At 40.1% G+C, this 15,743-nt stretch overlaps 1 protein-coding gene across 2 annotated transcripts; it reads left to right on the top strand.

The window, feature by feature from the left end:
- Positions 1-1,189: 1,189 nt before the first annotated feature.
- On the top strand, positions 1,190-15,559 carry LOC125880612 (EGF-like repeat and discoidin I-like domain-containing protein 3). Of its 2 annotated transcripts, none has more exons than XM_049563224.1 (10): positions 1,190-1,428; positions 5,231-5,356; positions 5,441-5,572; positions 10,841-10,954; positions 11,352-11,533; positions 11,624-11,779; positions 12,388-12,532; positions 13,307-13,491; positions 13,589-13,744; positions 14,622-15,559. In XM_049563224.1, exons 1-10 carry the CDS (start codon positions 1,353-1,355, stop codon positions 14,763-14,765), a joined length of 1,416 nt encoding a protein of 471 aa, XP_049419181.1. In that variant the 5' UTR covers positions 1,190-1,352; the 3' UTR covers positions 14,766-15,559. The 2 variants fall into 2 exon arrangements, with proteins under 2 accessions (XP_049419181.1, XP_049419175.1); XM_049563218.1 differs by having other exon boundaries at positions 1,191-1,428; positions 13,289-13,491; positions 14,622-15,557.
- Positions 15,560-15,743: the final 184 nt, after the last annotated feature.

Raw genomic sequence — 15,743 nt, 5'->3', positions numbered from 1 at the left:
TTCCCAGGCCAGTTTAATCATGCATAGGTTCCCTAAGAAAATAGAAAAACAATGCAATTTCTCTATGTCTACACTCTCAGCGCATAGGTCTATATGCTACCCATATAGCCTGCAGTTGGCTATATGACCTAAATATGTCTATTTATAACCGTCATAAACCCTTCTGCCAAAAAATGTGACATTAGAGTTAAATTCCTCCAGCTGGCAACAAGATGAACCATACCTGTGCAACTTCATTATAATATAATAACTAGTCTAACAGTTATAAACTTTCAAATTATATTTCTTTCCATTTAATCCAAAGTTATTATATCCTAATGTGTGGCATTAGTAATCCTTCCCTAACCAAAGGAATTAGTGGCCCCAGAGCTGTGCCTGCCTGCTGTGTTTCTAAATAGTTGGCAAGGGTAAAATGCAGAGTTTTCCCACGGGGATTAATGCAAAGTACCAAACTGTTAAATCCCCCCAATTTTCACGCTTCTCTTCCAGATTGGATGTTGGGAGTGGGTGGGATCTCACCGATAACGCTGTAGGTGAAACATGACAATAATTCAATGAATGTGAGTTTAAATGTCATTATGAGATGCAGGTATTTTCATATTCTCTTTGAATCAGTGCGCAAAATATAGATAGACAGGGGCTCATTCAAATTCCTTATACCCTGCAGTATAGGGGAGAAGTGGTGCCTTCAAATGCTTATGATAAAACAGGCAATTTAATAACTCAATTGTTTATCGTGCGTTAAGATGGGTAATGACAACTAGTCTAATTAGACTGTGTGATCGATTGCAATGACTTTAATTTTTGACCCCCAGTTACTAGATCTTAGTTATATTAAAGAGAAATAACTTAGTGCATGATGACTGTAAGTGGTGTATGATTAGGTTAAGATATTTAAACTTATACAAGTAAAAAAAATATGGAAAATAAAATAAAATAAGGCCAAAAATAAACATCCTAGATAAACTGAATTTGAAGGTTTTGTTTTAAGTTGTAAGAATGACCAAAAAAATGCAAGACACCTTTAGGCTAAATTAAAGAGTAAAAATAAAGAAATGCACAAAGATCAAACAATACCATGAATTAAGATGCTGGGAAACATCTTACTGTCTCAGTCTGTTTACTGACCTGGCCTCGAGCTCTCCGCCCCTACAACGTCACATGTCCTTAACTCGGGTATTAAAAATCCAGCTCCCTCATTCATCACCTCGTCCTTCCTTTAAATCCCAGTAGGGATTCCGATATTTCCCACAGCACGTAAAGGCAGCATTGGTGAGAAGTTTAGAGACGCCGCGTCGCTCCGAACAAACAACTCAGTGCGGAACAAACAAAAAAAGTGAGGGTAAACAAATATGAAACGTCCCGGAAATGTATTAACAGCGACTTTAACAACATGTATTCTTCTACTTTGCGTGTGTTCAGTCAGAGGTAAGTGTTTTTCTTTTTAAACCACTTACATAAATCTGGTTAATCGCTTTCATACAGAACTCGTTGTTTGTTTGTGTTGTTGACTTGTATAGATCCTCACAGGTTTCTGCAGACTTCATTCATTTTCTTTCCATGCAGTCCATAAAACGACTTTGACACAGAAATATGCCACATAGTCTTATTTTCCGCACCACTTTCTTCCTACGCTGTCAGTTTACCCAGGGCTATTGGCTTTATTGAGTCTTGAAGTCTGGTTTTGTTTTCCCTACTGTGTGTCAGTGTCTCTTGGTGGTGGGAAAAGAGTGGGCTTTAATGAATGACAAAAAGGGGAGCTGTTTAAGATAATAATTATAATATTCTCTATCATTTCTCATCACTAAATCATCTTTGAATTGACTTCAGTGTTCAGTCATGAAAATATGTTTTCCCCTGCAAAAAGTCAGTATGTAATTTGTAAATCCTTTATTCCAACATGGCAATTTTTTATTGTTATGGTAGAACAGGTAATTAAATGTGAGACCACCCTGTTATTACACATGAGACTCTGTCATTACTATTTTACACACTGATTATACTGTGAGAGACAGGTTTGACAAAGAAGTGTCATTTGCAGCAGTGAAATGTAATGATTTATCTCCAGGGGGGATTTCCTGTAAACAACAGATTTGTACACATTTTATTTGTGCTTATATTTTAATATATTACTGTCCCTGAGGACGTCTCTGTGGTCACACCAAGAGGAAGTGCAGATGGGGAGGAGAATAACACCATATGTGCTCCTGTCTGGAGCCAACCTGAACCAGCTGTCCACTCACCTAAGTTTAATGCAACCTGGAAATGTGCCCCCATTTGGGAGCACTTAAAATGCCTCGATTCAGATGTGTTTTATGACAGTATGTGACGGTCATTCGTCTGCTGCCATGATGTTCATCAGGGTCTATTTTGGTTTGCTCGTTGTTACCCACCTGTCAGTCAGTTGTGCTGCGTGTCCTGAGCTTCTCGGGAGCTGCTGCACCGTCATGTTGTGTAACTGCTCATTCCTGAGAGAGCTGCATGCATCTGTGCAACCTGGCTAATCCTGCAAGCTCTTAATCCTGCACGTAGAGACATTCTGTTGTCAATGCTGGCTGTATGAAAGCAGATTTTCCATTAGAATATATCTGTTACCAAATATTATTTTCAGTATCTATGCAGTAGGAAACACTAACGGTTCTCGTGGCTTCTTTTCTTGCTCATAAAGACACCATTCCTTAAATACAGAGCTGTAAAAGACAAACTAATTACATTCCAACACTTATTTGTAGGACACTTAGCCTACAAGGATTTTGTCTCCACTCCAATTTTATGAAACCATATAAAACACATTCTTCTGCATAAATTGTTCCCTCTTGTGAATTGAATCGTCTGCCAAAACACTCAGATTTGTTCTCAAGTTTCAACATGTCACTTCCATAGCAAAGCCAGTCTGCCAAATTCCTCAAGGTGTGACTGTCAGATGAGTTTTGGTATGAAACTGTTTGAGTATAGACTCAGTGTCATAAATCTGAGCCTCATTGATGAGGCATAGAAAGGGAAAGTCTGCTGTATTTACACATGTCCTACAGGTTTTTACCTCATAGACGCCAAAAACAAATAACATCAAAGTCCAGTAGTTCCACCTGGCACTGCCCAGAGCTTTAATGACAACTCTGACGTGGCATCTAGTGACTCAACTGGCTGGTCAAAAACATAACAACACAAAGATTATAAATTAAGGTTTTGTAGTTTTGACAGTTCCAGTGTGACTCATAAATCTGTGTCCTGCCGCTCCCACTTGAGGGCAATGCCATCATTTTCCTTATCCAGCCAGGATCTGTGACTCAGCACTTTGGGCCTCACAGCTGAAGCCGCGGCACCACTGGTGTTTCAGATGCTCCAGTGACAAAGAGGAAACACAGATCTCTCCTTTTCTCTGTTCAGTAGAGATTCTGATTAAAACTCAGTGTGTTGGTTGAGCTCTAAGAGATCAAACAGTGGCACAAATGTACCCCAAACTCAGCACTTTATTTTAACAATATCATTGTGATATTAAAGAGTCACCCAACCAATTTTACACGACATTCCTTTGTTTTTGTCACAGAGTGTACTGTTCAGCCTGTGAGACGCCTGTTAATGTCATCAGGATCTTTTTGGCTTGGGCTTGGAGACTGAAATTTTTTAGCAGAAAACAAACTGGAGATGTGGAGTTTGACAGGCATGGCTATTAACCAGGGTTGAATTGAATTATGAGAAGCTTTTTTTTAAATCAGCCTCTTGTAAATACCCCAACTTGATGGGAACGCAATTCTAAATTGCAAGATGGCACCTTCTAAAGGAGCTGTATATGACATCCAGAGCATTAACATTGCAGCAAAGCACTATTTGATTGTTCTTTGTTGTGGTAAGCTCTGCATGCATGTTAGTGCATGTGAGTCCCTGTGTGTGTAGACTGTAAAAATAATGGACGTATCTATCATGACATCACCTGTTGGTTTGTGGACTCCAGTTGTGAAGCATCGAGTTTGGCATCTCTGCCGTCGCCATTTTGTTTTTTTAGAGCCAGAAGTGACCATATTTGAGAGGCTGGCACTGTGGTGGAGCGAGAGGTGGATCTGACTAAGAAGCAGAGAACACTATTGGCAGACAGCCTGTCACTAATACCAGCCAGCCTTTATCATGTGTAACTTCAAGCCTTAATAAAAGTTCCAGCTTTAAATATGTTTATTTCTGCTGTAAAGCTGGGCATATTGAAATGACTGTCTATGGTCTTGAACTGACTTCTGGAGCCAGCCTTGAATGGCTGTCCAGAGAACTGCAGCTTTTGGCGCTTCTGTGTTGGCTTCATTTTTTTAGTCCAAGGGGTTGCCAGACCTCATTGTCTCCACAGTTTCCAGACAGTTGCTTTCCTTCTTTGAGTTAGTTGCTAATTGTTAACAGCTGCTTTTTAAATCTCCTTGTGCTGTGTTGCACACAGAACTTGTTGTCAAGACGTCACACAAATCCAGTCCTGTTGGTTGTCCCTTTTAAAAAGAGGTCACTGTTGCTACCTCTGTTGCTGGCTTAAAGGCGAGACAACTCTGTTCCCCCTATTCTGCGATTGCACCTTTTATGCAGAATAGTGAGCCAGCTAACAGTGCAACATTTCTGCCTTGTACAAGCAGTGTAAAGGGGCCACTAATAGCTCCGTCAGCACTGTTGCCATTGTTAGCACCGTTAGCTGCTAGCTGCCGGTGCAGCCATCTCCATGTTGAGAGCTGTGTGCAGACATTCCGAGCTCAGACTCTGAATCACAGATATGCTCTTACAGCTACTTTAAATGTTTTTCCTGAATAATTTTCTTATGATACTCTTTGTTTTCGGCCCAATCCAACTTTATTTTCCTCTACTACACATACTGAATTGATTTGCAAAACCAGAATTAGTTGTGACAACGTCCAGAGAAGGAGTGGGAGCTTGTTCTGTTCAGCTGAGGCTTAGACCTTAGATGGGTTGACAGTGATAACATAACAAGATCAGGAGGCTATTAGTTTACCCATTCAAGAAACAGCATAACACTCAAAACATGTGTTGTAGCTGCACTGTACTGTTGGCAGTGAAGAAACTGATGTCTGGTATCCATGGTAACAGGTTACATTCACCACCATTGGACAACAAAATGGGTTAAATGTGAATTCCATTGGCAGAGCAATTTTTTTTCACTGTGTTAAGGTGTTGTAAGATTGATTTTTCATAGCTGTTGGATTGATTTTATAATTTCCACTTCCTGTTTTTCTCATTTCCTCAGGTGACTACTGCGAAGTGAACGTTTGCCTTAACGGAGGAACATGTGTGACAGGGATAGGAGAGGATCCATTCATCTGCATCTGTGTGGATGGTTTCGGTGGAGACACCTGCAACCTGACAGAGATAGGTACGGAAAAGTGCAACATATTGGAGGATAGGCACAGTTAATCATACACTTCAAACTCATCTCTTTTTTTCCTCCTTCTCTCAGGACCCTGCAGTCCTAACCCCTGCAAGAACGATGGGTCGTGCGAGATCATTGCTCCGACCAGACGGGGAGATGTTTTCAATGAGTACGTCTGCAAGTGCCAGCCCGGCTTCGAGGGAGTGCACTGTCAGATCAGTAAGTTACATGAGCTGCTTCTCTTACCTTGAACACTTGAAGAGCTAGACAACATAAATATATCAGAATTTTACCATCAGTCAAGTGCATACTTGTACACTGATATTGTGCTACTTATTTAGTGTTGACATGAAGGATCCATCATTCAGGGAAGGTTGTATGGCCTACATAAAAGGCACAGCATCTAGATATAACAAAAAAATTGAATGAAAAAGCGAGAAAATGGGAAAGTCAAGTCAAATTTTGTCTGACAGGCAGTGTAATACAAGTAGCAGAGTAGGCTCCACGTTCAGCAGATTTCTCTGTAAGTGTGAACACATGAGGTTTTTCCATCCTGTCATAGCCCCGGTGCTAGAAGAGATGTGTAGTCAGCTCAGCAGTTCCATGAAAGGGCCTCATTCAGCGGGCTCTGCGGTCATTCTGTTTGGCTAATTAGTGAAAGACCACTCCAAGTCTCTTAGCATGCAGACGCCCTCCACGCAGGTTCAACACTGCATCTGTTTGTGCTCGGGCTCCACCAAATCAGATGAAGAATTTGATAAGAGTGATTTCCATCATATCCTCTTAATGTAATGACTAGGAATTTTTGCTAAAGTTCACGTTTATCTGCAGAGGAAAGACTTAGAAAAGGGAGCAAATGGTGGATTTTTTCCCCCAAGTGTGAATCTGATTATCATAATCCTCTGAACTCTGACTCACACCCATAATATGGAACTAAAATAACTATAAGCTTTGTGTATATGACTACTGTAAGCTAAACTTAATTCATACTATTACTGAAGAGGCATTTTTTGTGAATGAACAGCTCTCCCACTCGAAGCCCACAGCCTGACCACCAATTGCAGTCTTCATGCAGTCTGGTCGTCTACTCCCAAAACATTTTCTAATTTTGAGTCAGTCAGACGTCAAAGGCCGGGCTGGTGTCGAGGTGCAGAAATCGGGTGGAACCTGTCGCATACATCATGTACTGTCAGTGGTGGAATGTAACTAAGTACATATATTCAATTATTGAAGTACAAACCTGACGCACTTGTACAGATATTGTTCCTTTTACCCCACTATATTTGTCTGACAGCTTTAGTTACTTTTCAGATTACAAGCAGTCAGATCACTGAAGAAAAAGTACCCATGGATGTAAGTCCAGATTCTTAGGTAAAAAAAAAACACCTACATATTGTTACATGTCAGTAGTAATTGTAGATCATTTCATTGTTTCAGAGCACTATTTCCACTAGTTTTAAAACAAAGCTTCCAACAAACAGAGAGTTTGTTAACAACAATAAACGCATGATTTTAGGTGTATTTTAACTTATGTAGAGTTTATTTTGGTCTGCAGTGATCGCTGACAGTGTTGCTTACACTCTGATTCCATGGCTGCAGCTCAAAATAACATGAGACAACTGTGTGATGAGAACTAGGGGAAAAAAACAATATTTTATCTGACAAATACTTCACACACTGTTAACTGGCTCCCTTTATTATATAACCAAACGATATCCTGGGTGAGATGAGCTAGCTTGCAGGCCTCCGGATTGGCCATTATTGATTTTCTTGATCAGCTGAAGGATGGCATGTTCCTTTGTGTGTCCTTTGTTTGTCAACTCATTTAAATCAGGGCTTAAAACATTACTATTTACTGCAGCTTACCACTGAACTAGATATGTAACTTATTGTTAGGATAATCTGTAGCTATTGTTTTTATATTTGTCTGCTGTTGCTTTTGCTTTATGTTTGCTTTTTAAATGCATTTTCTGCACTGTTTTTCTTGCTTTTAGCTTTTGTTTTTAATGATCTATTGTTCCTTTAATGTTTTATCTTAACGTATTTCTCTTGTAAAGCACATTGAATTGCCTTGTGTATGAATGGTGCTATATAAATAAAATTGCCTTGCCTTGCCTTGAGAAAATTCTCCCACTTCTGAAGCTAAATAAACTTTTTAAAAACCCTCTTGGATCAGCTTGAAAATGTACAAAGCTGAAAACAGGTGTTTCTCTGACACCATGAAAAGCTGACTTTTAAGAGATACATGGTTTTCAGAGGACAGCCATGCTATAAACATATGATGATCTCATAAAATATGAGACATTGCTGAAACAACTGGAGTATATAAAGAGCTAAAATGAGCTAGCCTCGCTTCCCCAGGCTCTTCAAGCGAAGAGCCTGGTGTCTATTCACTCTGAATTTTGTCTGGATTCTGGTTCCAGTCTAGGGAGCGGATGCGGTATTCACCAAATTCACCAAACTAAAAGTGTTCACCATAGTAAAACTTTAAATTCTGGCGCACCATCGATTTGGGGTGATGAGGGGTGTAAGAAAATCGATTAACTTAATGGCTTGGGGCTTTTCTTGTAAATTATATTCTTTAAATTAAAAGTATCACCGCATTTTTATTAGCTTGGTACTTTTATTTTTACGGAAAGGCACATCCATCGAATTCCGGATCCTGTCTCACTCGCCCTGGTTCCATTTCCTTACCAAAACGGCTACTAACGGCCCCAGACTAAAAATGAGCAGTTAAATGCAGCATTAAAGGGATAGTTCAGGACCTTTGAAGTAGGGCTGTATGAGATACTTATCTATAGTCAGTGTATTTCACACAGTAGATGGCGGTCGGCGTACTCCCTGTTTGCAGAAACAGACAGGACTATCACCCATGAAGCTCACCTCTGCATTGCTGTGGATTGCTGAGGGTTAACAGCAAAACGTATTTTAGCCACTTCTTCCACCACTGTGTACAGTAAATCCAGACATAACATCACAGTTAGAACTAATGCAGTGATAGTGGTTAAATAGTATTGCAGAGGTTATTAAGGTAAAGTTACTCTGCAGTCGTCTCAGATCAAATCAGTGAGGCTTTCCCGCCCCTCCTCTTGGTAGGATCACCTGTTTCTCAGTGTTATTAGCTGCGTTGTGCCACTGTTGTCACAGCCAAACAGGCATTTGTTTCTAAGATGTGACCAATCCTCTTAGTGTTAACGGGAACAAGAATTAAAGCGAACCATGTGGCATTACGTCAACCTGTCATCTGCTTTAGTTCTGAAGTCTGGTAGAGCTAAAAAGACCGGTGACATGAGGCTGGACAAACATTACATTTAATGTGTGTTTTTGCTGTGGAATTTATTTTGTAGTTTGTACAGAGTTAAACTTAGTCAGACTTTGACTCATAATCATCAGATTAATATGTTTTCTTCTGTATCAAGAGCAGTCCAGGTGACTGTTGTCTGTACTGCTAGAAACCAAAGTAGCAGGACTTTTCATGACACAGATGCACCAGAATGGAAACAAAAAGGCTACAGGCTAAAAACACAGAGGTGTAAAGTAGGTTAAAGTTAAATACTCAGACATTCAGCAGAGGATAAATTCAGTGTATTGTTGACAGTCAGTGTAGCATAAAGCTGACTGATGTTCCACAGGTGGTGTTTTTACCTTGTGATCAGAAATTAAAACAGGGCCCAGCATGACTTGATGGAAGACAGTAAATGTATTTTAATCTTGACCTCCTCCCATTGCATGCACACACAAAGATAATAATACAGAAGGGCCGCATGAGCTGTTATGACTTTGTTTGTTTGTTTTGTCAGTAGCTTCCTTTTCTTTGGTCTCCAGCCATTATAAACACAACCTACACCTTCAGTTTAAAACAAAAGCATGTAATATGGGCCAATGAAATTATGACTTGTGCTTTTTCACAAAAGTCCAGCTCTATTTCTACTTTTATTTTCCAATGACAATTAACCGTTACATATTTAGACTCAGTTCAGGAATTTAGGATTACTTTTTTTTTTTAATTTAAGTGGGGTCCAAATATATTTTATGATTAGATTAATTCAGGTACATGGTTAAAAAAAATGTCAGCTAAGATTTTGTGTATATATTAGATATAGAAAACATATTAATGCAAATAAATGAATAAAAAGTAGCAGATTAGATAACAACTTCCAGTATCAGCAGACTTTTGTGACGTAAACAGATACAAATTGAAGCTCTGTGTTACAGCCAATATGTACATACATACATTGGTAGATTTAGTTGGCTTGTTGTGTTCAGCTGTGGGTTTCAAGTGCTTCATAAGCATACATTAAGATCCAGTTAAAATTACAAATTTTCCCAGAGAGAACTACTATCTTTGACCAGACCATCCTGTATATATACAAAGATACACATTAATAGAGCTCCTCTAGTAACAACACTGCTGGTTTTCTGTCTTATTAGTTACCTGCAGTCACCCCGTGTCCTTGAAAGACCCCAGCTATTTATAGAAAACCACAGTGACCGTGAGGTCTGTTATGTTTTTTGGTCTAATGTCTAAATAGTGTTCGAATTAGGGCAAGGTATGTGCAATAAAGTTACAGCCTGCACTTTTTCGGTACCTGCTTCAATAGCAATGACTTATTATTGTTTAGGTATTATTTTTCTTATGTGAATCTGATTGTATGAGTTTCTCTAACCATTTGATTCAGCATCCCTCTGTGAAAATATTTCAGTCCTTTTTAAGATGAATGAAAAGAAAAGAAAATGCATACATCCCACTAACCTAGCTAAACATCTTATATCATAGCTCGACAGGCTGTGTGAGCACGCCACCTTGTGGAGGTCGATGAGCATTACATCTGCAGCATTCAGAGGGGGATACAGGAAATTATCCAGACTTGCACTGTTGCCATGGCTACTGTGAAGGAAAGGAAGGCTTTTATCTGTAAAACTGGATTTTTAAAAGCAGGAGAGAAGGCTGGAAAACCTCACATATTACATTCATTGTCAAATCTCACTATCAGCTGAAATATAAATTGAATTCTTAATAGCCCAGTTTGTGCGTTTGTCCTTTGTGGATATTAGAGCTATTATTATTATTCAGTTCCCACAGTACACAGTTAGTTTGTGGGCTAACTACTGGTCAAACTCCATGGATATAGCCTCCCAAAATCTCATGTAACTGTTCACATTTATCAAGTAATGACACAAAATACAATTATCAACTATGACCATTCACCTCTAACCTGCTGTGGCCTGTAAACTGGCTGCCAAGAGTTTCCCGTCTCTACAGCGTCACCCTCAGGGGCATTTCTGTCATCATGTTTGATTTAAGAGAAACTACTTGTCAGCAACTGTATGTTGGAGACACAGTGAGGCTATTGTGGTCCTCCACCTGCCGCAGCCTCGCTGTGGGCAGGTGTGCACCACGTCTCTAACAATCAGCTTTTTTGTAATTCCTTATTAAAGTTAGTCTGAGGAGTTGAAAATAATTCAGAGAGTGGTTATCTTTTTCAGATGTGAACGATTGTGCCAACCAGCCCTGTAAGAATGGAGGGATGTGCCGAGATCTCGATGGAGACTACACCTGCCAGTGCCCCTCGCCATATGTGGGAAAGCAGTGCCAGCTACGTACGTTCACCAATCACCATGTCATATTTCACACAGTTGTCTCAAATATGTATACGCTTATGTATTTTGCTCTTCCTCAAAAGCCTTTTTCAATAAGTTTGTGCAAAAATTGTAAACAATATCAAATATTGTGTTTCTGGAATTGGCCACAAGACAAAATATTATGTGTGTATAAAATGTAATAATTACTATTTTAAGAGTGGTTGTTCTTTTAAGTGAAAGATAAAATAAAAATAAAACACTTAAACTGAAACAAGATTTAGCACCACAATAAATTTTTGGTTTTTCAGTGGATGGTCAACAAAAAAATAGTTGTAATTTTTGTTGTTTAAACTGTAGAGACTCACCATTAAAGTGCTTTCATCCTTGATAACATCTGAATGGCTGTGTGTCCCAGGTTGCATTTCTCTGCTGGGGATGGAGGGAGGAGCAATCGTGGAGTCCCAGATTTCAGCTTCCTCTGTGCACTACGGCATTCTGGGCCTTCAGCGCTGGGGTCCGGAGTTGGCTCGACTCAACAACCAAGGCATCGTCAACGCCTGGACATCAGCCGTCCACGACAGGAACCCCTGGATCGAGGTAAGAGAGAAGTGAACACTTTCAAATCCTGAGAGCTGATGAATAACAACTGTGAATCCAACTAATGATTTGTTAACTGGTTAACAACAGATTAACATGCAGAAGAAGATGCGTCTGACGGGCATCATCACTCAGGGGGCCAGTCGCATGGGCACATCTGAGTACATCAAGGCCTTCAAGGTGGCAAGCAGTTTTGATGGAACCCTTTATACCACTTACAGAGCAGATGGACAACGAAGAGACATGGTAAGTGAACTTAAAGGAACAGTGTGTAAGATTTAGGGGGATTTAGTGGCATCTAGTGGTGAGGATTGCAGATTACAACCAGCTGAAACTTCTCCTGGTTGGAATTCTTTCTGTGTTCATTGTTCAGGAGGCGTTTACTGAGAGCAGAATTATCCGCAGAGGTCTCCTTCTCTTGAAAACAAACAAACCTGGTGATTCAAACCGGTAAAAACACTGAAAAAAACATAATTTTTCGATGTTCTCGTCGTGGATGGGCCACAAAAACATGAATGGCCCTATCTAGAGCAAGTGTTTAGTTTGTTCATTCTCGGCTACTGTAGAAACATGGCAGTGCAACATGCCGATCTCTATTGACAAGGATCCACTCCCTGTGTAGATGCTCATAAGTGCTCATTCTGAGGAAACGAAAACACAATGATTCTTATTTCCAGCTGATTATACACTAAAGAAAACACACTTATTATATAATTTTCAATTTCTGCCAATGCATCCTCCTAAATCTTAAACACTGGACTTTTAAATATATATATTACTTATTTATGTACTAGCAGCGAGCGTCTTTTCCTTCACATAACTCACCTGTTTTTTTTCATGTCTATGTGCTGCAGGTTTTCGTGGGCAACACAGATAACGACAGCACAAAGACCAACCTCTTTGACCCTCCCATCGTGGCCCAGTACATCCGTATCATCCCTGTGATCTGTCGCAGGGCCTGCACACTGCGCATGGAGCTGGTGGGCTGTGAACTCAATGGTAAACACACAGAAAACACAAATTTTAACGCACGCAGCAAGCTCAGAAGCTTGGCAGATAATGATGGTGGATAGGAAAACAAATTTGAAGTCAATACAAAAGGATGAATGACCTAAAGTCAGTTCAAGTCAAGCAAGCCATAGCCTCTGTGAACTCAGGCAGAAAAAATTGTATAAATATGTACAAATTCCTGAAGCGGGGAAAAGTGAGGAAAGTCTTTTGTTTAGCTTTCCTTCTGTCTCCTGTTTTACTGTGTTGATTTCTTCTTGCTGTGGTTACCGGGTTTATTTCAACTGCATAACATGGCCTCCATCCAGCCGTGGTTAGATAGAAAATGCATAGCATAAACAGCATTCTGTGGTTAGACCTCAACGTGCAGCAATAAAAGCAGCAATTTATAGCAATCATGCAAAGACAGAAACACAAATTTGTGGGTGTTTTTCCTTTGTCTTCTTTGAACATAACAGCTAAAATGTTTGCACAGAAACATGGTGAATGTTTACACTCTGCATATTTAGCTTTATACGCTTTATTGCATGCATTCTTCTGCTCTGTGCGTCTCTTTCTGTTCCTTCCTCTTGGTCATTCATGGGTGTGAAAATCTTTTAAATCAGCCTTTCAAATATTTCTAATGATCTTTAAATGGATGATGGGTGAAGTTAATTTCTTTGGGTGTATTCTTCTCTTCTTTCCTCTTCCCTTTCTGTCGCTTTGGTCTCCCCTCCCTCCGTCCTCCTGTCTGCTTTCGATTCACAGTTTATTCAAACACGGCAGGTTGCTCAGAGCCTCTGGGAATGAAGTCTCGCCTCATCTCAGATGGGCAACTTTCAGCCTCCAGCTCTTTCCGCACGTGGGGCATCGATACCTTCACGTGGCACCCTCAGTTCGCCCGACTGGATAAGCAGGGAAAGACAAACGCCTGGTCTCCTGCACATAGCAACCGCTCAGAATGGATCCAGGTGAGGGGCCACCCTCAGCTGTAACATGTTTTTATTGGTAAATATGTCTGTTGTAGAAAGCTGTGTTTAACAGTGTGACTCTTTGTTTCTTCACCAGGTTGATCTGGAGAAGACAAAGCGCCTCACAGGCATCATCACTCAGGGGGCCAAAGACTTCGGGGTGGTGCAGTTTGTGTCCGTGTTTAAAGTTGCTTACAGTAACGATGGAGAGACGTGGAGTATGGTGAAGGAGGAGAACACTGGCAATGATAAGGTCAGACTTATGTGAATACATTCTCTAACACAGTATACTGTATATGTCTGAGTAAATGAGTCTCAATTAAATGCAGAGCTTTTATAAAGGCCCTTAGAGTGTGGAATAATACAGAAACCCTGTGAGGCAAGTGAGAGAAAAAAATCCATTTTCTAAAGCTGATGTAAATTATTCTATATCGCTGGCACCTTTCCAGCTACCATTCCCCACTCCATATTTGGTCTGGATGGGACTTGAACCAGCATCCCTCCAGTCCCCAACTCAAGTCCCTATGGTTTGAGCTACTGCCACCGCAAAATTGAGCTGCTGCCACCCTCATCAACACAGGAGAGAAAGAAACTATTAAGATCAGACTCAGAAAATGGATCACCTTTTTTCCTGACTTGCCTCTCAGGACTTCTGCAATAATTTAAAATAATTTAATTCTTCTTTACTGATTTACTCTTTAAAAAGCAACACGCAAAGCCTAAAGTTTTTGAAAAAGAAGTTTAAAATGCTAGCTTCCCTTCCTGTTCTCTCTTTCTCTTCATGTTTTCCTCATCACAGCCTCTTTCTCTGAGAGCACTCGGACATGTCTGGCTGCACTCAGATGATCCAATAAAACTGGAAAACAAGCTTTGATGTTTTTACTGAGCACAGGGCTCACGTGGTGTCTTGACATAATGCATGTTAGCCAGGCTTTGTCTTTATGCTCTGAGCATCTGGGTGGGGCTGTTAGGATCTGAGTTGTAAGGTTGTCAGAAGCCCCTGATGACAACTGGTCAGTAACACATGTGGCGAATGTATTTTCCAATTACCTGTATCACCTTTGAACGTGCTTATACACAGCAGCTTCTGCTCAAAAAATAATGAACACAACTTTAACATTTATTTACAGCTTTTCCAAGGCAACGTGGACAACAACACCCACAAGAAGAATGTATTCGAGCCTCCATTCTACGCCCAATACGTCCGAGTCGTCCCCTGGGAGTGGCATGAGCGCATCACTCTACGCATGGAGCTGCTGGGCTGCGATGACTAATAAACTCATCACTCACTCATCTAACAGTGCTCCATCCTCATCTGATCGCTCCATCTCCCCAAACCGCAGCAGAGCAACGGATCTGGAACAGAATCATCTGTTCTGCACATCTGTTTGTTCCTCTGGATGAAGATCCTGTCGGCTGCTTGGACTGTAACACTTGTAGCACTTTCTGACTTTTTTATGTTTATGTTAATAACATTGTTTTACATTGCTCATAAAGAATCTTCTATGAAGTATCAATGATTTGAATTTTAACAGCTTCGGATATAAACAAAAGTTGTTTAGATTTGCTTTTAGCCCGTATTATAGTCCATATTTGCTCCGTCTAAGAATTCAAATTAAAGTCTGGACACTTGATAACAGTGCTCTTCGCCTCCTCCAGTTGTGCTCAAGCTAAATTGCAGGTATACAACTTTTTCAGTCCTTTCTTTGCAATCCCACACAGGTCAACAGCCCTGCTATTTTTTGTGGTTTTAACAGTCTGCAGACGACAGATGACAAACACCCAACTGTTACTGGAGCAAAAACTAGCATTACGACGCAGGGCCTGCGCAATATTTAGCATGTTTTGACATCTAAAACTATCCTGGAAGAGATAATAAGTAGCTTTAAACTGCAGCACACTGATCTGTTAAATGATGGACTTACAAACTGTAGAGCTTATTGCACGAAGAGATTCATGTGACATTGGATGTTTACACATTTTAGCAGTTTCTTCCACGTCATCCTTACAGTTAATTTAATTGTAATTTAATCCTTTTTACAACAAATGTGAAAAGAAAGATGTGTAGAAAATAAGCATTGTTTTACATTCTTTTTTATTATTATTGTTCATTGTTGGTCTTGAACTGAGATCATTTATTAAATGTTAAAAAAGAAATCTTTGTGTGTGTTTCTTACCAGTTAAGAGATAGAAAACAAGTCTTTGTTGTGCTTTACTATGAGCTGATAACAGTCTATATCCCAGTCTTATCT

This window comes from Epinephelus fuscoguttatus, linkage group LG2 (genome assembly GCF_011397635.1).
Source record: "Epinephelus fuscoguttatus linkage group LG2, E.fuscoguttatus.final_Chr_v1".
Lineage (NCBI taxonomy): Eukaryota > Metazoa > Chordata > Actinopteri > Perciformes > Serranidae > Epinephelus > Epinephelus fuscoguttatus.
Note: the sequence above shows the minus strand (reverse complement) of the source record. Positions and strands in the feature narration are given on the sequence as shown.

Coding starts and splice junctions, on each gene's coding strand:
- LOC125880612 (XM_049563218.1), top strand. CDS start 1,353: ATGAAACGTCCCGGAAATGTATTAACAGCGACTTTAACAACATGTATT. Junction 12,533..13,288: donor GGTGGGCTGTGAACTCAATG/GTAAACACACAG, acceptor TTCGATTCACAG/TTTATTCAAACACGGCAGGT. Junction 13,745..14,621: donor AGAACACTGGCAATGATAAG/GTCAGACTTATG, acceptor ATTTATTTACAG/CTTTTCCAAGGCAACGTGGA.